The following is a 22,022-nucleotide window of genomic DNA, read 5'->3' as shown; positions in this document are numbered from 1 at the left end:
GTTAGAAAAGGAAATTAATTCCGATATTAATTATCTGTACAAAAATTACTATAAACAATGTTCTAAGTCACCTAATTTTGTTCTATTACGAGATTTACTTATTTTAGAGACAGACTATATATTCTGTTAAATAAGAAACAGTTGAACATCGTCAATAAATAAAACCGAAGTGAGTTTTACAAAGAGGAATGATCGAAACGTGAGGTATTTGACGAAGTGCATAGAGGAATGCGTGGCAGAGCAGTGCCTGGCGAGCGACAGAAGACAGACAGTGAGTGACCTGCATAGAGTGCATTGACCCTGCCAGCCTTAACTGCAACTGCATCCACCTTTGTATGCTTTGCGCTGATAGGCTTCCTATCGCGATCACTCGGCAAACCTTCCCGATACACGACAAAACAGTCTTGTACTGTTTACATTAACGTAGCCTTTCCATATTATTAAAGAGCTAGTAATAAATAATAAAATGTCCTACACTTTGATACTTCTTAGGGGCAATGTGCTGACACATCTATTTGTCAACTTATTGTCACATAGACAACTTTTCTAAAGAGAAATTAAAGGTCCGAATGAAGTAAACCCTTAATAAGTGATTACAAATTAGAAGAAAAGGTGGAAGGGTGCACTTGTGAGGATTATGAGACTTGGCAAATATACAATATGAGGATATTTATTTCTGGTGACTTTGTTTTTAAGTTCAAACGCCTTCAATGTCAAAACGCAATATGGCTACAAGGAAGATGGACCTCTGTTTAACGCTGCACAATATTGTGTTTGCAACTCACAACAATAATCAGACTTCGTTCTCATAGATTCACATAAATGATACTATTAAGATCCGTATATTTGGAAATTAATGTTAGTTTTGTCCAATACATCTTCGCCATTTTTGGCTAACCTGTTATTTATAACTGCCGAATTTTGTTAAAAACGGAATAATATTAAAATCTGAAGTTTATTTACACACAACGATGGTAATATTAAACTACGTATATAAAAAAGTGCATATAACATGTAAAACGTGACATTTCGCAAACATTAACAACGAAAATACCAAGCATAAAAACAGTTTGGGTGTTTTTATCATTATGGGGAAGAAATAAATATTTGAAAAAATACATGCACCCGAAAATGCATCCATTACATTTACTAACGTATGCAGGTGTATATACTATTGCCTAGCGTTTAGATTCTGCAGCGTCAAAGACACGTACACACAAATGTGTATTGTATAGTTTCTAGTGTTAATGTAGAATCATTTTAGGAATTTAATTAATACTGTACACTCCCTCCCCCCCCCGTGATGGAGACTGCCCCGCATCCAGACGTGCATGTGTGCGTGCGCGTGTGTGAGTCGCTCGCACAATACGACCGTTATGCATTGTACGCACTGGGTTCACATTGAGTCAACAGATTCCCCGTACACGTACACGTACGAATCTGCAGGGTCGGTGACCTCACGCACTGCACCGCGCCGCCGCCGCCACAGGAAGTGACGTCATAGTCCTGCAATAGTGCCAACCTCCCGAAGAGTATTTCCTCTACGCGAGGGTCCCAAAATTTAACCACGATTTAAAACCCCAAAATTTGTTAAAGATTCATGGTTAACAACGAGTAACTATTTCAAGTTAATAATTCGTCTGTTTAATACAGCTACATTTATGTTCTCGAAAATTATACATACAGATGCAATTAATTACTGTACCTAAAATATTACGTCATTATAATTTATTTTACAGTGCATCAAAAGATGCGTCACAAGTTTATCGTTGTGTTTTTTTACACCGATCACTGTTTATATTCATACGTTATTACTAAATTCGAGTTTACTCATTATATATTCATCACTATTTGTGAGAAATATATAATTACAGTGGGGTTTATAAAACAGATTGAGAAACTCACGTCTCGAGAAAGAGTGACAGCAAGAGCAACCTAGCGGCAGTGGTTTGAACTGCCGGTGCAGTCAAGGTTAGTTCACCCGGTTTCTCCTAGGGAGCACTGGCATTCAAAATCGTACAGCGAGTGTTGTAGGTTATGGATTTTAACAATGACGTCAACATCTCAACTAATATTCTCTGTAATTGTTGTTTGTATTCAAATCAATACCAACGTTGTAATGTTTTATGCGCCACTATTTTGTAATAATTTTAGTTAAGTAAAAAACCATGGGGTGTTAAATATTACATTTTAAGTTTTATTACTAATCAATTGCAACATTTGTTTGTATAAAGAAGCGTACATTAAATTTATTCGCACACAAAGTTACAGATCCAAAATTACTTATTGGCTTTTTGTGTTGATATTTAACAAAATTTAACACTTCAAGTGGAATTTGACAAACAAATAATTGTTTCGTAATTTTGATAAACTGATTAGAAGGACAAAAATGAGTTATTTTGTTGCAGAGCTTTATTCATCACATTTAATTATGAAAGTAGTATACATTTATTTCTAACTTATTAGTAATTATTGATTCATAATTTGTAAAATACAGAACTTGTCGCAGTTTAAAAGAATAAAATGAAGAAATAAAACATGGTATATAATATTTTTGGACAAAAAGGTGTACTCTAATTATTGATTTATAGGTTTATTTGAAGTGTATTATGTTTTATCAAGTTAATGTACAGGGTGGGCCATAAGTCACTTGACAATAATGCATTGCATTGTTTTGTTGTAACAGCTGACAGGACACAAGTAGAGTTAAATTGATACTGAGTGACTGGTAGTGACTTGTATTTGTGTCATAAATTTAACATATAATATTAATCGCATTTATACAAATTTAAAATTAAAAGGACATTATTCTATATCCCCACTTTGAGCAAAGTTCTCTATGTCGGTTCTGTAATAAATTTGCAGTTAAAACATTTTTTAAGTTAATTGGTTTACGGAAAGACAACTAACCTTTGACCTGAGACGTCTGTATGTTTATCCGGTACAGGTGAGGTACAACCGCAGTCGCAGTCGCGCTTCTGTAGTACGGAGTGTACACCGAGTCCATGACTAGGGTAGTAAGCGCGGGCGACGATTGTGGGGGATGATATAGGGGAGTGCCACGTGCGGTGCTGCGGCACGAGACCCGCTCTGGGTCACATGTTTGCCTGACTAACACCTGATCACATGGACCGTGGTCGTGGTCGTGGTTCTGGTCCAAGTTGTGGTTCACCTTCCGACCTCCAGACGGTTCATTCATCCCCACATTGAGGTGAACAATTTTTATCAACGGATTTCGAAGCTGACAAGTAAAGCGTGTTTATTACTGGTTAGTTGTTAATTATTAATTTTTAAAATGCTGAAAATAATAAAATTACTGAGAGGTATTCCAAAAAATAACAGTTATTCAAACGTGAAAGTCCAATAAAAATTGACGGATCCGTTGGTTCTTTTTATGTTCAAATTAGCAATACAATACACAGAAAAATCTAAATTAACACTTGTTTACTTTGATGGTAAATCATTTAAACAGAGGGTCGTTTATGCAATTAAAAATTTCTAATGCTAATATGTCTTTGTAAATGTAATATACATTGAGTGGACAATAAACATCTTGCCTCTATAGACGTATACGTAACTAATTGAAAATCACCCGATTATGCGTTATTTCAATTACCCAGACGTTTCCCGCCAAAATAACAACCGAAACATTTTACCGCCAAAATTATTCTACTTAGCAACTCACTTTGTCACCCCTCCCCCCGCCACTAATCAAAAAAGTAATCGCGCGAGAATTCGTAATAAATGTTAGTACGCACATACTTGTCTACTGGAATTTGGGTGTTTTTTAAAAGACTCTGAGGAAGTGACTTGAAGTTAAAAAAATTGCAATAATAATACACCGTATACGGTGAACACCATTATTGTACGTGATATGAGTAAAATTAGTAAAGACACGTTACCAAAGCTAAATGTATGAGAAAATTTAAATGCGAAAAACAAAAATATTAAAATAACGCAAAAATGTATTGTTAATTAAATACAAAACGGTAAGTCAATTAGGATTTATCTTAATATTATGAAAGTGCACATACAAATATTATAATACAAATGTATTAAATTTAGACTTTAAAATGCGTATTATCAAATTAGCTTTGAAGCTTGGAAAAAATTTGCTAAAACTATTTCACGTCAAGTGTATTTTTTATATCCTGAACTTGACATATGGCCTTAACCCTGATGTCACAGTGGTGAATCTTCGAGAACGTGGGCTAGGGGGGGGTGGCTATTCCGACCCCTCACGTGGCTAGTCCCGAGGCTAGCCACGGGCCTACCCCTTCCTCCCCCTCCAAAGCACCCTCACCGCTGTTATCACTGAATCGCGTCATAGACAACTTGCTGACGTCATCCGAGTCTGCAGGCGACGCAGCACATCGGTACATATTTAAAGTTGAAATAAATGGCATTTCAATCATAAAGTAATAAAAGGAAGAAAACAAATTAAAAACAAATAAGTATTATTTATAAGGTTCCAATAGCAAGATCATTAGAGATGATAAAACACGGCGAATTACGTGTTGGTAGCCTATGAAAATATTCTCACAGGATGATTATTAGATAATAAATTTGGTTATAATAATAAAGTTTTTAAGGGAAATAAAGTTAAAATATCACTTTGCACCTTTTTATTTTAATTTAAAAATTAAACACATAGGGAATTGAAGTGAAACTTCTTATTCTGTAAAAAAACCAAACGAGGAAATAAAGAAAATGGACCTCATTAGGCAAAAGCAATTAAAATAAATTAGGAAACTAATTAATCGATTGTATTATCGATATTGTATTGTGAGTATTTTAATACTCGTGTAATACAATACTCCTTAACTATTTTTACTACATAGCGTCAACGCTATTAAGAAATTAGAATTGAGTGTTTGGAACCAAAATAGCTAGACAAAAGAAAATTAAGGCAAACTGGCTTAGAGAAATTTGAATTAAAAGGCTCATAAACAACAGTATTTTGTACGAAAGTACATTATTTTCTTAATTTTACATATTGTACTGTATCGATTGCATAAGAAACATTACCTGTTGAAAAATAAATAATGTTTGTGGACAATATTATAATATTTATGGAACAGGCTACATACAATAATTTTAACCCTAAAAACCCACAGTTCGCTATTTAAGAAACGAAGTAATTGTTAACTCAACTATGGCATAACTGAAATAATGCATAAAACAATGTTCAACCTGCAAGTGATACAAGACGAAACAATAGAGATGTGAAGCGACGCGCGACATCTAGGAGAGAACGTATGAACTACTGGGACTGGCTGAGGTCGCCAGTTCATCGCTCCCAGGATGCCAGAATGTGGGTCAAGGCGAAAATCTGCCGAGCAACTCTCCGAGCGCCCGCCGCCACCATCCCATTTTGCACTCCATTATAATCGCTCTGCTTCGGAGAATTTACTTTAAAAATATCCATGGTTCGGCGAACAAGATTCGAACTACATCTTGGTATTGTATAGCCCAAATAATACATTTTATTTGTTGTTTTTCACCTGGAGTATCAACACTTTTTGTATACCTCCGAATAAAAATTTGCTTTAATAAATAGTCAATTAGGTACGGTAAGTTAAAAAAAAATAAAATAAATTACCCAACTCAAAAATCAGAAATTCAATTAATACAGCGTACATTGGTTTTTAACGAATGTAATATTGGATGAACGAACATAGGCTACGTAGATTTTCAAATATAAATAATAAGGAACAAGTTCAATGAACAGTACAATAATAGTGTGGAATCGACAATTTTGAATACAGCCGAATCGTGGATCGCGAGCAGTGCAGGAAGCTATTGTACGCTGTGGGCCAAGTTAGGTAAGTTGTGCCGCTTGGAGAGCACCGACCCCAGTCCCCAGTACACTCGTAACTGGGTCGTCACCTTCGCTGGCTAGCTTGCGTCATGCTCCGAGGCCACAGAGGCCGCTGGGCCCGGAACCCAATAAATGTTGAAGACGCGTGTCCACGAAGAAGGTACCACAGTGAACTACCATTTTTGGGTGCGAACAAGTTACATTATTTTGATTTATAAACCTATTACAACTATTCCTAAACGGAGGGGGGGGGGAATCAAGAGATTGGTTGATCGAAAACCGACATGTGCAATGTACAGAGCACTTAAATATCCTACCAAATTCTAATTTACATTTACTGACGCACACATATACAATTTCCATACGAAATTTACTACTTTTTAAATATACCCGCAAAGAAGAACTAAAATTTCTTACAATCGTTCAATATTTTTATTAGATAGTAAATATGGTTAAAAATAAGGATTTTAAAACATTCATAATTTGTTGTAACAATACAATACACGTTCGTTATATTTGTATGTATTATGCCTCCCCCACCTGACGAAGAGGATAGATCCCAACTGTCGAAACGTCGTGTTATACCTTTGACCTATAACTATGGCAATGTCCGAAATTATGTTATCCTTTCAAACCTTCCATCGCCAATAACAATCTTTAAACAAAGAATTGTACAATACAGTAAAAATATTATTACTTTGCACTTTTTTATTTTTTAGTTTAATTTAAAAAATCAAGTACATACGAATTGAAATGAAACTTCTTATTATATAAAAGATTCAAAGGCGGAAATAAAGAAAGTGAACCCAACAACGCAAAACCGATTATAATAAATTAGGAAACTAATTAATGGAACACCCTGTCACATAAAGCGACGTGCAGCGCTAATCGATATCATAGACAAGGGTCGCCCGGACACCTGTAGGTTGTGTTTACGTTCCCAACGTTTTTTTTGGCACTGAGTGACAGCAAATCAATCAAGACCCTTCGGAACATTTATTCCCGAATACAAATTTATATATTACAATAAGATATAATTTCCATTTTATAGTACAACAGATAAATGCTACTATGGTGATGGACTATGTACCTGTGATAGTAGCGTGATCTTGGCGGCCCATGACACTGTGTGAGGAGCGCGCTGTGTCGCCTACTGAACCAGCAGGGGAGGCAAGGCAGGGGTCGGTGACCTCGGGAGGAGCATGCGCAGGGTACAAGGTGAACAACCCCCAGGTCGGAACACAACAAGGTCAGCCATGTGCTGACTACCCACGCCGCCATTGGATATTGAAAGTGGCGCGTGTTTCATTACGCTTTGCTCGGGTGTTGGCTAATTTACATAGTTGATATGTGTGATATCGTAGCGATTTTTTATATTTTTGAAAGACTTTGGCTTCTAGAGGGTAAACGGGCAATTATTTCAACAGTGTTGGCAGAAAAATTAATTTTCGCGCAAAGAACTAAATTTCTAAATAACCTAAATTTACAGAAACTAAAATAATATTTTACTCACAAATATTTTTTGCAATGAAAATTGTTCTATTTCCGTAAATTAAAACATGTAACGTTTGTGTATTACCCCTACAAAAGGGTGTATTGGGAGGAAGTGAATACAATTTTTTTGCAAATATGGTATGTACATTTTTTATTCATACATTTATAGAACAGAGAGTACTTAAATTTATTTTTCCTGAACTTGAAATTAATTAGAATAAATTACATTTTTTTAATTTGTTTAAATTTTTTACTTTTTTATATTTTTATAGTGTTTTACATTATTTTTATAGCATTATAAAATACCAATGATGGAGTAAAAATTATTGTTCATTAATTAAAGCTCCTTTTAAATTGTCTATAATTAATTAGAATTTTCTTGTAATTCATCACTGTGAATCAAAATTCATAAACAAATCTATTAAATTTATCACAATTTTTGGGTCATATTATAATTGAATTATTGATATGATAATCAGTTGGGCTATTTAAATGTATAACAACATGTAGCGAGTTATATCTCAAATACTGTTAAGGCTGTTTTTAATTCCACACTCAATTTTTTTAACAAAAAGAAACATTTATTATTTACTAGTGTTATTATAAAAAAATACCAAACTAATATGCGTGTAGTAAGGTTGATTTATAAATCGAAAGTGTGTTTGATCTGGCTGTTTATAAATAATAAGCCACTACTATAAAAATGCTACAAATTCGTTCCTTACTACTCGAGTTTACTCTTGCATATTTGATTCAACAAGTTGAGGAAATGGTATATTTAATATTTACACTCTTATAGCCTTCATTTATCTGTACATAAGATCGAATCATTAAACATTGAATACGTCATGACGGGTTGTTATCAGTTCAGATTGAGAAAAGATTATTCAAGGGAGACTTGCGTACATAAATTATACAGCGCTTACGTGTTGAGTTGGAAGGTGCGTGGTTGTAGGGATGTAGGGGAGTGAAGTCAATGTACGCTCGGTCAAGGACACCCCCCACCCCCAACACCACCCATCCATCCCGACTCCCGGATGTGGTTCAACCCTTGTTCAGAACAACGTTTCTAATCAATGCTCTTCTATTGTGGGCACGATCTCATCTTGGTGCTCCACCGCACATAGAACTGTTTCAATACCCCGGTCCGGATTGTTCTTGCAGCATTTCTCGTTAATTATTCCGTCCACCCATCCTTATTCTAGAATGCTGCTGAGGAAGAAATGCTTGTTTTCGTACATAACTCGCAATTAATACTCATGCATGTTCAGAAACAAACCAGTATTAATCATAATAAAATACAAGAAAGACCGTACTTTAACTTTTACTTTAAAACAAGTAAATCAAAACTGTTGTACGTTTTAGAAATATACAAAATATGTGTCTTCTTAATATTTAGTCTCCATTTGTAATGTAGTTGAAAAAGCCCAAATAACGCTGTTTTTGGAGGATAAAGATTTCATGTATTTATTATTTAATTGACACTATAACTCATACTTAAAGCACTTTTATTTGAGTAATAATTCAAGTAATAGTTCATTTAATAGTATTTCACAGTTCAATGAAACTACCTTGAGTGTTTCCCTACAAGAAGATTCTTACACGTCGTGTGCTTTTACATCCTTATGATTGATATTCTTAATGCGCACCCATAGGCTACACATTTAAATTTATTCTTGTACTATTTGTACTTTTTAATATGTAAATGATGAACTACAAAAAAGTTTGAGATTTTTTCCTGTACAAAAACAAAATAAAAGCGTTCGGATGGGCATTAGTTTTGTTTTTTAAATGAGATCTCCCATAATTCTACAACTAAAAATAGGGTCCTAAAAGTGCAAAAGGTTTAGCACTGTTCTTATGAGGCTAAATTCAAAATGGCCGTCACTACAGCCTTAATTACTAAAATTTAAAGATGACGAGCACTACCAAGTCGGGGCACTATACAGTCGAGTAGCTATAGTTTCAGGAAAAGAAAAGAGAACTGAACAAACAAATTGTGTACAGTGATTCTCCAGACTGTTACGTAGTGTAGGACGCCATCAAGCGTGGGTGGCTACGTGGGTGGCTACGAGGGTGGCAGGAGGGTGGTTCAGGTGGGGTCGATGACCCAGTCGGTCAGGAGGGCAGTGAACCCTTAGCTGAAACTGGAGCACCGCACTCACACACATACTCGCTTGTGGATCATATTCACCCGGTGCAATTTATTCCATTAAAAGTCAACACTATCTGTACAAAATTACTCCGCCCATTTATGTTGGCCATATATCGTCACGTAATTTTAGTAAATATTAGTGTTTTATTAATAAAGTATAACTATGATCACATGACGTAGACAATTATCATAAACATTTTTAGAATTCCAAGAAAAGTAATACGTACTGTACATCCGAATAAACTATAGAAACCGGTATATAAAGAGCTATTACAAAGAAAAAACAATAACAATATTATTATTGTGGTTAAGCCTTGTTTAGAAAATATTTAATAATCGGTTTTAATTTACAAATCTAATTAGTTACATTCTACCAGCTTCTTCTAATTGGAATCAAATGCTTAATTTATGAACAAACACTCTAATAATAAAAAAATGAATTTATAAACAAAATTAAAATTATTGGAGTGTTTGTTCATAAATTAGGCATCTAATTAGTTATTTATGATTTATCAAACATTCTTGTGAAATGCACAACTCGGTCTAGGCCACACTCACAAATGTAACTAACGGTTACAGTGTTTGTTGTGAACATAACATAGTAAATAACAAAGAAACGAGGTCATCGTTTGCATCAGAGCAGTGCCAATGTAGATGTAACGGCGCAAGGGGCAATATCGATACATCAGCGTTTAACAAATATTGCATCACAGGGCAGTGCAGGCGCTGCGAGCTCGTTTTACGTAAGAACAACAGGGCGAGTTTATTGTTGTGTTTGTGTCTGTGAAGTACAGTACAGCTTGAACATGTATGTAATGTAGGACTGCAGATTTGGGAATATTTAGCGTGATTAGTACAAAAGAGCAACAAATAAGAAGAAATACGTAACGTGAACAAAAAAAAGCTTTTCTAGATTGGGGTAAAGGGTGTTGATAGGGGGTGAACTAATTTCAACCAATTTCTTTATCTTTATAAGAAAATGGGTTTGCATAAATTTTGACAGAAAATAGAGAAAAAGTATTCTTCCTCTCTTCAAAAACCCTTATAAAACGATACATTTTTTTGTTCTTTTTTTGTACAATGTTGAATTTTATACAGTCCATAAGCCACAACTCTTTACGACGCCATTGAGGGGTCGTCTTTTTATAAAACACAAAAATAAATATGATTACGTTCTGGACCGCAAAACGGATGTATTAATGACAGCACAGTTCAATGCAACAGTGGTCTCGATTTGTCATCAGACCCTTTCCGGTTCCGGCCTGGTAAACACGCAGTGCACAACCACTGACCTCCTATGTTGGTGGATTATGAGGAAATTTCGGTTTTTGGTGATTCGTCAAAAGCAATTCATTAACGTACTTTTACATAATTTCTTTACGAGTGAACAAAACCGAAGGTCTGTTATAAGAAATTGTATTTCCATGATGGTCCCGTATGGAAATGGTCTGTGTTTATCATCAGTCCAAGGGAGAAGAAGAAGAAGAAGAAGATTGCATCAGCTGTAATCTGGGGTTATGCAGGATGAGAGAGGACCACTTTCTCCCGGAACTTTCACTTTCCGTTCTCGACGTACGCAAGGAGCCGTACACCGTGTCGTACAAATGCGGGGGGCGGTGCGAGGCTAGACCGTTGCTCTGTGCGCGGTTTGGGGTCACGGTGCGGGGAGGGGGGCCATCGAGGCCACTTGCGCGGCTAGGGCATTGCCTCCGCGCGCTTTTTGAGGTTACCTATCAATGTATTGGGCCGCTGCGCCGCAGTGACGTAAGCAGAGAATGAAAGTATCACCAAGAGCGAGCCTATCTCACGCGCTTACTAGCTTACTAGCTGTCCCTCGGTAATACAGTAAGGAAGAGATAAGGAAGTAGTAAGTTATCCTGTAAAACACTTGTCTCTTATTGACATCCGCTCAGGTGCAGAGACAATGTAATACTAACAAAAATCCTAATACGTAATCTTGACGTCATTTTTGAGAAACACCTTTATATTATAAAACATTTTAAATTGGTAGTGACTTTTATTTGGATAGCGTGATTTTTTGGGATTTAATCATCAAACTAGGCGTTAACAGGATTGCAATTTTCATAAAAATCATATATTGTATGTATGCATTGTTCATAAGTTTACCAAACCTACCGAAATGGAAATATGGTAGGATAGCAACCCAAATATCCCGATTTTAGTTGAAACGAGTTAAATTCACTTTGAAAAAAGTGTAAATCGACCGTAGAATTTAAGTCTATAGGCTGATAATATTATTATTGCAGTGTATTTGAAAATGAATTATTTACAAATTTTGCAATAAATTGGTAAAACAAATCTGGGTCTCAAAATCTTGCTGAAAATATTGCAAAGGTTACCAAATATTTTTTTTTAATAAAGTAAACAACATAATATTTACATTCAACCAGCTTCTTCTTATTGGAATCAAATGCTTAATTTATAAACTTTTATTTCAGTTATGTGGGTCTGATGATGTGTTCACTGATCATGAAAGGCCTCACAAAAATAAAATCTCTTAATTATTGGAGTGTTTGTATATAAATTAAACATAATATTTTTGATGCCTACACGCCATCAAACTTTGTGACTTCCACGAAACCCTTATCTGCTTCAACCACTTTCATTGCACAATTCTGAGAGAACAGATGCGATAACTGCAATGCGATAATCCATCAACAGTGGTCCCTTGGCTGGGCTGACCCGTTTAATGGCGAGATGTGTTATTCGAGTTGCAAAAAGACTGATAAGGCCGCAGAGTGGCTGATAGCATTGTACGCGTTATCAGGGCCGAGAGGCCGTCGACCGTAGACCTCTTGACCTCATTTCATGGCTCTGACTCAAATAGCCAAGGTTCCTAGCGGAGAGCCCTGCGCGCCGCAGCCGTCGTCGCCACAACGCCGCCATGCCTCTGTCATGTATCGGTTCTAATCTAATCTTGGCGCGTTAAACTCACGTTCAGTCTATTAAAGGGCTCTGGAATTAACGCTGTTAATTGACGTAATAATGGATACGTTTTTAAAGAGTAATTGCATGTTTGGGAATCAGTCATAGAGTGTTTATCTTAATTGGGTAATTCACTGCCGTCTTTGTGTTAAATAATTTTTGTTTTATATATGCCAATCGTAGTGTTTATTGGCTTTGTGTCCCAGAAACAAAGCTGGATAATGTATGGGTTCCGTATTAGTGTTTAAAAACGCATAATGTGTTGTAAGTTGTCTTTGTACAAAAAAAAACTTGTTTTCACTTTTTGTAAAAATGGGATCAATTGTCAATCATTTTAACAAATTAATGGCAAACTTCGGAAGTTTTAGTGATGGAAAACTCGTTATAAATATTTTAATTCCAACCAAATCGAAGTGTAAAATAAAATTTGTTCTCGTGCCAATGATCGGGAACCCAAGTGAACAGAATCAGAAATCCATTTTTTTTTCATTAATACCAGATTGCTATTGGAGTTGTTTTATAAGGAAAATTATGGTTCCGAAAAAAAACCCCGAACAATGTCACCTTGTCACTGGGTTACAGCAGAGATAGTGTGATGAAACGCTGCAGTAAAACTGATAACGCGTATCTTGCAAGACTGCCTGAGTGTAGTAAAGGCCTGTTTTAGGGCAAGGCTTGCGACGGCTGTATTTTGGGAGCTGCGCGGCCATCGCCTTGGTTATGGCCTTACTTCCGACTGTGGCCTACATTCCTACAACTACAAACAGTCGCTCTGATGTACGAGCACGATATGTCTATAAGCCCATCTCTGGTCCTACCAGGTGGAGGCGAGGTACTAAAACAGGAAAAAATACCAAGAGATCTTGTAGAACAAGCAAAATCCCCAATGAAATATGGCTTTCAAGGAAATGAAACACGGGAAAGTGTTTTAATATATTGAATTGCAAATTATGGAAGTTAATTCTATCGTATTCAGTTTGAAATTCTTCACAAGACTTAATGTGTCGAATTTCGAATTCAAACAAAAATATCATCCATAAAGATTTTGAATACAACAACAAAAAGAAAAAGAAAAAATTTAAAAAACGAGAAAGACTTTTTAGAATAAATTGCAAGATTCAAATTTTTTGAGCAGCCTAAAATGTTTGGACATAAACAATAACAAATTACATAGAGATTTTGAATTTTCTACATTCGCAGTTCCAAAAATTTTATCACCGCGGATTATTTATTATTTATTGCACTTAACGTTTACCGATGTAACGCGAATGAATTATTCACTTTTGCTGAGTTTCGTGGGGTTACACTATGGTTTGCTGCACTCAGCAGATCGGTGAGGGGAATGGGGAAGGGGGGGGGAGATCAACAGTTGACAGTAGCTTGCTACAATAGCCTTGACTGGCTCAGCAATGGTCAACAACCCGCGAGTAGGGCATGGTTGGCCAAACTGTGTCTTGGTCGGTGGTGGGGTCGCGGCTTGCGTACTGCAGGCGAGGTCCGATAACAGTCTCGTTCCTCGGTTAGCCAGCCCAGTGCTTTCCAATGTTGGGTCAAAAATTTAAACAAAATTGCCACTAGCTGAGACGGTCACATCAGCAAATATATTTTCATTTAGAAGTAACACCTGATTCGGAACCCACCACAAATAACAATTTTATTACTAAATCCCCAGTTAGACAAAGCTTTTTCACAAATAGAAATTAAATTTTATCTTCTTGTTGGGTGCTATGTATATTTTTACCCAAAAACTAATTTCTCACCAGAGAGCGTTAACAGTAGTAACAAATTTTGGCACTGTGTTGCTAAATTCAATTTAAAATCTCCAATACTTAAGAAAAATTAACAATCAGGGAACATAAATAGTACAAAATATTTGAATTATTTGATACTTTAATAAATATTTTAATAATTAATAGTAATGAAGTCATTAAAGAAGTAGTAGATACTACCTTCTTAGTACATTTTTAGGACATGAATTGCTCAACGATTATTTTTAATGTCTACACCAAAACCATTTGACGACTCCGCCGACGTAACCCTACGGATTCCGGTAACATCCCTGACAAAGGGAGGCGCGCGGGAGGCTGCACTCTGGGTGACGTCACAGGACAACTCGAGTGTCTCGGAAAGGGAAACCGAGAGAAAGTGCCGAGGCGGGCCGAGTTTCACTGAGGATGGCCTACATCTCGCGGCGAAAGTCGTTACGGTCTGGACCCTCTCTCGCCTTGCGTAACTCATCGACACAGGATTAGTGAATTACTACTCTTTGTGTTCCGTGGGAATAACTCTTTGGAAGTTCCATCAGACTGTTATTGCGTTGGCGACAATTATTTATCTCAATTACGAGAAAACCTCTAGAGTATCCTAAAGTTTTTCAATAATAGGAAAGAGAATCTTAGAAAATATAAAGCCTATTACGTGGTATTGTAAAATGTTGAAATTTAGTACAACTTAACAACTCTTAAAAGGTTGTTGACTTCGAGTTCAACAATTCGCAATTGCAAATAATCCAAGTCGTTTGAGGGAACAAAAGACGTAGAATTTAATCTTGTTCAGTTAAGAGGAACAATAAACACTCGAGTGGGGCGATATGGAGACTTTAAAGGTCCTAATCTGGGTTGACCTAGATAGGGAGAAGGGGCCAATGAACTGCTCGGGCCTACCTTAGTACAGTACAAGGCTACCAAGCATCTCGTCCCAGATCCGATCGCGGGTGAACGAACTATAGCCTCGCGCGGGCGCCGTACAGCGCTGCTGACCTCCTTACGGCGACGAGGCTACCGACGGTCTTTATGGCACGAATTAATTTAACCTCAAGCGGCGGAGTGGGGAGCGGGGAAGGCCAGGGAGGCAATGCCCTGTAGCCTCGCGCGGGGAGTCCTCTGACCCACTTGTGACGACTGCTATTGGGCTAGCGCTGAAAGTGAAAACAACACTGTGGCACCCCGCGCGAGGCTACCTCGGCAGACAATATCCTCTTGTTGATGAGTTATCTATGCGTATTATTGACCATAATAAAACCTCAACGATTAGTGTTATTATTATTAGTCAGCGATCCTTATTATAAATATTTACCCAGATTGGATAATTAATTAGGTGTTAATTAATTAATTAAATATATACTATACAAAATTTAGATAAACAATTATGATTTTAATAATTAAAAAAAACTATTGATATATTTGGATATATTAAACATTCTGGCATTTAATATTTACAACTAATTCATATGGGAATTGCCCTAAATATTTACGTACAGTGTCTAGTATTAATTGAAAACACTTGATTAAAATGTTTAAAGCTAAAAATAAACTATTGACTTGGTTATAAATTTGATTGCCGTTGTTCTAAAAATATATGCAAATGTCATATAATTTACATACACGCTTACGGCATAAATATTCATAATAACAAACGGGGATTTCAACCAAATCATAGCACTTGTTAAAATTATATTATTAGTTATTAATGCAGGTTATGTATATTAAAAGTTTAGATAATTTACAACTTAAACTATTGAAAAATATTCATGTCGTGACTTTATTGATTATTGAAAATTAGTGCTACAGAATATTGGATTGTCTACCTGCAAGGACCTGTCCCAGGAGATGTTCACTGTTGTCCTGAGGGATGAAAGGGTCTGCAACGACGTCCTGGCCATCACAGAGGGGCTCGGATTCCGGTTTAAAGTTCATCACAGTCATTTTGATGAGTTGTTGAGTCTTAGAGCTAAATATTAATCACTAGGGGAGGTAACTACTAGGGTAACCTGGACTGCCCCGACAGGGTCCTAACCTATAACACACAGACGTTGCGAGTATTTACGTATAAACAGTAGAGGGAAGGTAACGAAATCACAGCGGCGTCGGGCGCGAGAGGTTAGAGTAAAGTTAAGAGTACGAACGGCAGTAGTGGTGGTGGCGCTCGGGCGGCCCGACGCGACGGTGGCGCTGCGCTCTACCGGAACTTTCACCAACTACACAGCGCGATCCAGACCCGCGCACTTTTCCTTTTTTCGAGATGATTTCACAGGTTCGTCCGTTTCTTTCGCCGACTTGCTCGCTGATGGGAACGTTTCCCTTTCGTACTACAGAAAGGGAAACCGTGAAAGTGAACTGGCAGGAAGTGTTTTTCCGTGGTAATGTGCGGCGATACATTTGTCCGTCTCAAGTGAATATCTTGGCTTGCCGGCAACTTTGATTTGGTTTGCAAATCACATTTACACTGGTGGTGACTTGAAGTTGAAACTCATCTACCATCTTACATCTACGATCTGCACTACTGTACACCATTAAACCATGCCTGCGCAATCAGAAAAATAAAAATAAGACATCGAATAATATATAAACTAAAATAAAATATTCCTAATAGCATAGAGGTAAGGCTGCACCTCTGTAACCGAGAGGTCACGGGTTCGATTCTCTGGGAGCCTAATATACATTTGCAAACAAGTTTGGACCGTTTTCCATCATAAACGTTTGGTGTAATTGATTAGAATGCCTCAGGTGTACAGGGAACCCCCTTAAAATCACAAAAAGGCCAGTAGACTGCATTTTATATACTGTGCCTTGTAGATAAAGTACTAAGGGTAAGAACATGATAACAGAATTTTTTTCAATTATCAGTTTAGTAACAATAAATGTTGGTATAGTTGGGATTTTAATGGTTACTAAGTGTTTAGGGGAACAAAATAATACCTTGACAGATATTTGAGGATGAAGTGCTTTGGGGAATAACTTTCCAATTCCAATTCACTTGTTAACTCTTTAGTTTATATTTGAACTACCACTAGCGCCATTGTAGTAGATGGATTGTTTGATGTCAGCTAAGACATGTGTGCAGCTAAGATTGTGAGGTTAAATTTAAAGTTTAAAGGGATTCAGGTGATTGCTGATATTGTTGATAAACTGTGAAATCAACTTTACTTAACTCTTTGAGTGCCGGATCATCGCTGTCAGCGATCCAGCATTATATGCAAGAAATGCCAGAATCGCTGTTAGCGACTTCTGCAATAACGCTTATATTTGATATAGTATATATCTAAATTGGCTCAATGATTATAAATACGCATTCCAAAGGCTTCAACGTAACTTTTGATGTAGGTTTTGTTGCATTCTGGTTAGATTCTGATTTCGCTCTGCACTTTATGCATACCATATAGCAAAACGCTGCGGCACTCAAAGGGTTAATGTTGTTAGTTTTATAAAGTTCAGTGTTGAATCTTTTGTCCTGCAACATAACAAATATTGTGGCCTTCACAATAAACTAGAGTTCGGTTTTCATTTTTGTTCAGATGCATATTCAATGGTTAGTTTTTCCAAATTAAACAGTTCATTTTTCAACTTTGTATATACTTTGTTATTTTTCAGCCTTCTGAGTTTAAGGAGAAAAACTTGATATTTCCTAGAGTAATCGTGTTTTTCCCCAGAGAATCTTGACATATAGTTAGTTTTTTGCTTAGTATACTGGTGTACGCAATTGACTAATAATTTAAATGAGAAAATAATTTTAAATATATATAAAGGCTTTGTTTATAAATACTCTGTGGTAAACATTATCAACCAATAACAAATAAGAACTGGTACAGACTTAATTTTTGCTATCGTGTAAAAGTTTAGAATTGGCTGTTCTCATATTTTTTTCTGGCCCTTTAATATGTTGTTCCGTATTTAGTTGTTCATTACAGATTGTTGGGTTAAAAGTAAACCAAATATTAAAACGAACCAAATAATAGAAGCTATTCTACAAGAAATAACTGATACGACGGGGTACCGAAGGACCCAACAGTAACCGAAAAGTTATCACATACACGGACAGACAGACAAAAGGACAAAAGGATGGACTACCGTTTGACCTCTTGACTCCAAAATGAGTACAGTTCTTTATTGAATCAAGAGGAACATAGGTGCCAAGTTTCAAGTTTCTAGGATTTTCTATTAAGAGTTGGACACAAACTTACGAACTGACAGACACGATTTTAATAAGTCCTTATTGAGACCTTTGTAATTATCAAACTAGAAACAAATAATTTAAAGTGATGAGACACTCGAAATGCAACAGCCATTTTTACTTAACTCAAATATGTCACAATGAAGTAAATAGGGCTATATTGAAGAGGGAACCCCAGCACAGAGTTTCACCACCTCGAGGGGTTACATGAAACCAAGTATTTACGATGTTGATATTCCAGCCTTCGCGATCCGGGACGATAGTTTTCTCCTCTGAGATTTCATAATACCATTGGCCTGTAATCGACTACAACGATTTTAAACGATTCTTTATGAACTCTTTATACAAATGTGGAAGAATTGTTTCGTATATAAAAATAAAAAACAAAAAATATCAAGTCTACCCTGTATTGTTGCCGCTTTGATAGAAATTTGTGATGTTAAGTCACACCTAATTTACTGTTTTAGTTACAATACTGAAATTTGAAAGGATATTTCACTTATAAGAATCTAACTATGGGGTAAATAAAGGTAAAAAATATATTATGGTTTAAATTGGTTATTTATTGGTTCAACGTCGTATTCAAAAAAGATTGTCTTACATAACTATAAATAATTTAAGAAATATAAAAACATCTAGATAAAGATTACTCAAATACCCTTTTTTGTTAAGTTTCTACAAATCTGATTATTACGATCTGTGTCATAATTTTGTTTTAAAGTTATTTTTAATAAATAGATTGTTTTATTTAGTTTTCCTAACGTTGTCAACAAAACAACAAAGCAGTTTTTATGGGGTTTTGAGATGGAAAGTGTTACCTGTTTGCTCACTTTTAGGTTGCTAGCAAAAATTTAAGTGAAATTTGTCAGAAAGAGAGGTATATAAAGAAAATTACAAAGCAATTTTATATGGGTTTTTGACACGTAGAACGTGTTAACTATGAACTCATTTCATAGGGGAAACGCTTAATACCCACTTAAAAATAGTAATTGACTTCCCTTAAAATAGAACCCGTGACCTGTCGGTTAGAGATCCGCGGCTCTACCCCTAAGTCGGTGAGCAGAAAGAGTATTAGACTCCTAACCAGCAAAGAGTACCCAGCAGGGATCACTTCTGGCTGGTTTATACCTTTCAGTTAAACCTACCACTGGGCACAACAAAAACCGATGTGTCACTTAAATCTGGGCAACCTTATGGATGTCCAGGAGCGGCACATCACTAACCGCAAATGTCGAGGTAATGGGGTTCAAGGGCAATTCGATAGGTCTAGTCTATGGCAGGAGATGACTGTTGAGTTGGTAGGGTTTGTTCCCTAACCTCAGAGGTTCTTGCTAGCCTCAACAAGGGTGTGCCACCTCCTGCCTGCTTTGGCTGGAAAGGCTGGTTCAGAGCTGGCCTCCCCTTCTTCAGGGGGGACATGACTTTGAGATTTAGTACGCTACTTCTTCCTCATGGATCTCGATAGGAGGCAGCCCCTACCCCCGAACCTTACCCATCCTGAATATCCTGTCACTCCGGAAGCAGCGCTAAGGTTCTTATAGGACTAAGTGCAATTTATAAGCTTCTTGACCTGAGAAAACAAAAAGAAACCAGCAAGAGAATGTGCCTCGGTCCAAGAGTTCTGACTCATCACCGGTGACACGTTCACCTATAACTCCGACTGTCATTACGGGACCAAAAATGATTCGGTGAATGGTTCCCGGGAACGGGTTTCCAAGAAGCGAAGCCGACGTAATCGTAGCTGGGAAGTTCAAGTGGCTGACGTTCCAGTTTATGAAGTAAGAGGTCGTTGACTCCCGAATGTGACTCATTCTCTTGTTGGTAGCGGATATTTTTCAACCTACTGGCCGCGGCACAGGCCGCAAAACCGCGATTTCTCCTTCTGAATCTCAAAGTTGCGAATATTTACCACTAACAAATGCACTCACATGCGGATATAAGTATATTTAGCATAGACTCGTACGAATGTATCAATTTGAGTTCAAGCAGTTGTGATGATTGATTAGTCAATGAGAATCTTTCCCAACAATGCTTAAGGACAATATTCATCTCAAAGAATTTAACAGAAGCGCTGCACTTTATCCCAAACGGAAGATAAGCCCCACTGGAGCTTAAATCAGTACCACATACAGCCGCCTTTAATTTAGCACAAATAGGATATACTTCAGGTGTTATTTTTAATTGATGACCACTGCAAATAATTTACATAACAAGAATCTTCCCATTGTGACATTATATGCTTTTAGTAGATAAAAACACGAATTTCATTTAACGCAATAACTAGTAGGACTAGTAAAATGTTTTGTAAAGTGTAAAGGTCTACCTGTAAAATATTTCGGACAGAAAATTCGCAGGGTCCGATTTTCGGTAAACGAATTCATTTAAACTTATTCACGAACTACGATTTGTGCTATACTTTAGAAAATAGCTGAATTTTGCAAGGTATATAAGCTGAAATAAAAACAAATTCATTATGTGCTTATGTGTTAGTAAGAGACCAAACTCAATAATCGACCTCTTTGTTAAAATTCTAATTAAACAATATAAACTCTTTAGTGTGTTTCGATGGATAGCAGAGGTAACAGTAGTGTCGGGACTAAACATTGTTTAATTCATCATACGAGATGAAAACTCGTTTTAAGCAGTTGAAAATGAACGTGCAAATTTACTAAAGAGTGGTGAATAAAACCCTGTAAAGCGTAGAACTCTTAAGCATTGAATGTAACCTGAGATTTCACTTAACCAAATTAAAATCCAACATTCCATTTAAGACGTAAAATCGCACACTTGTTGCTTTTAGTTCTTATAGTTTACATCATTCAAATTGCTATAAAACAATGAAAGCTGTGCAAAGCAAGACAATATGGGGGGGAGAGAGAGAGGGGGGGGATTACATACAAGATCATGGGAAACGAAATACGTAGAGTAATTCCATAAAACCTTTGGCGTTTTAGGAAAATTCAAGTTCATCCCCTATTTAAAATCTCAACAACAATAAATTGCGTCAGAGTAATTACGTAGATAATACAAGATACGTAGGCTAAATTGATCGGAAACCAGCAGGAGATTGGGAGTGACATGTGACATTACGATCATATGCTCCTACATGACAGGTTACTACTGCTATTGGCAGATATGGGGAAGTCATATATATGCGTAGTGGATTTGACATATGATTGGAACAGTACAGGTCAGACTAGACTTTAGTTTCTATCGCGACCTTTACTACCTCAGGTACTTTTTACAAAATAGAAGTACGCCACACCACGTGGCTTTTCTGAGACCGCTTGCAAAATTTCAAGTCTTTAGCTACGTGTCACAGTAAAACGTCATATTATTGTACTCAATTTGTTTTTGCATTTATTTACTCTGCGATTTTCTTCCTGTCACATGGTAACGCATAAGACCTATGTAAAAATGTTTGCTAACGCTCAGCCAAACCCGACAAGTGATATGTACAGTCATACATATCGATGTTTCCTATATAGAAATTAAGCTTCATGAAAAATTTCAAGTCTTATGGTTCACGAAGTATCGTGCTGGCAGATACGTAAACAGAAAAGAAAATTTTCCAACCTTTTGAGTGATAGGAAACTCTAAATTAACCGTTTCCTTCATAAGTAGATGTTTCTTTTGCTGAGCGTAGTGAAGTCATTA

General features: G+C 36.6%; 1 protein-coding gene across 3 annotated transcripts in view; it reads right to left on the bottom strand.

The window, feature by feature from the left end:
• Positions 1-22,022, bottom strand: part of LOC124367861 (nuclear hormone receptor E75) — a 125,350-nt gene that overhangs the window by 34,274 nt on the left and 69,054 nt on the right. Inside the window, exon 1 of one of the 3 annotated variants that reach the window (XM_046825028.1) lies at positions 16,003-16,135. The exons of 1 other annotated variant lie outside the window; for it this stretch is intronic. In XM_046825028.1, coding sequence (XP_046680984.1) covers positions 16,003-16,120 — 118 coding nt within the window. In that variant the 5' untranslated portion in view covers positions 16,121-16,135. Of the gene's footprint in view, positions 1-2,910; positions 3,215-16,002; positions 16,136-22,022 lie in introns of those variants that run through there. One more of the 3 variants, XM_046825025.1, reaches the window with a different exon arrangement.

This window comes from Homalodisca vitripennis, chromosome 8, assembly GCF_021130785.1.
Source record: "Homalodisca vitripennis isolate AUS2020 chromosome 8, UT_GWSS_2.1, whole genome shotgun sequence".
Taxonomy (NCBI): Eukaryota; Metazoa; Arthropoda; class Insecta; order Hemiptera; family Cicadellidae; genus Homalodisca; species Homalodisca vitripennis.
Note: the sequence above shows the minus strand (reverse complement) of the source record. Positions and strands in the feature narration are given on the sequence as shown.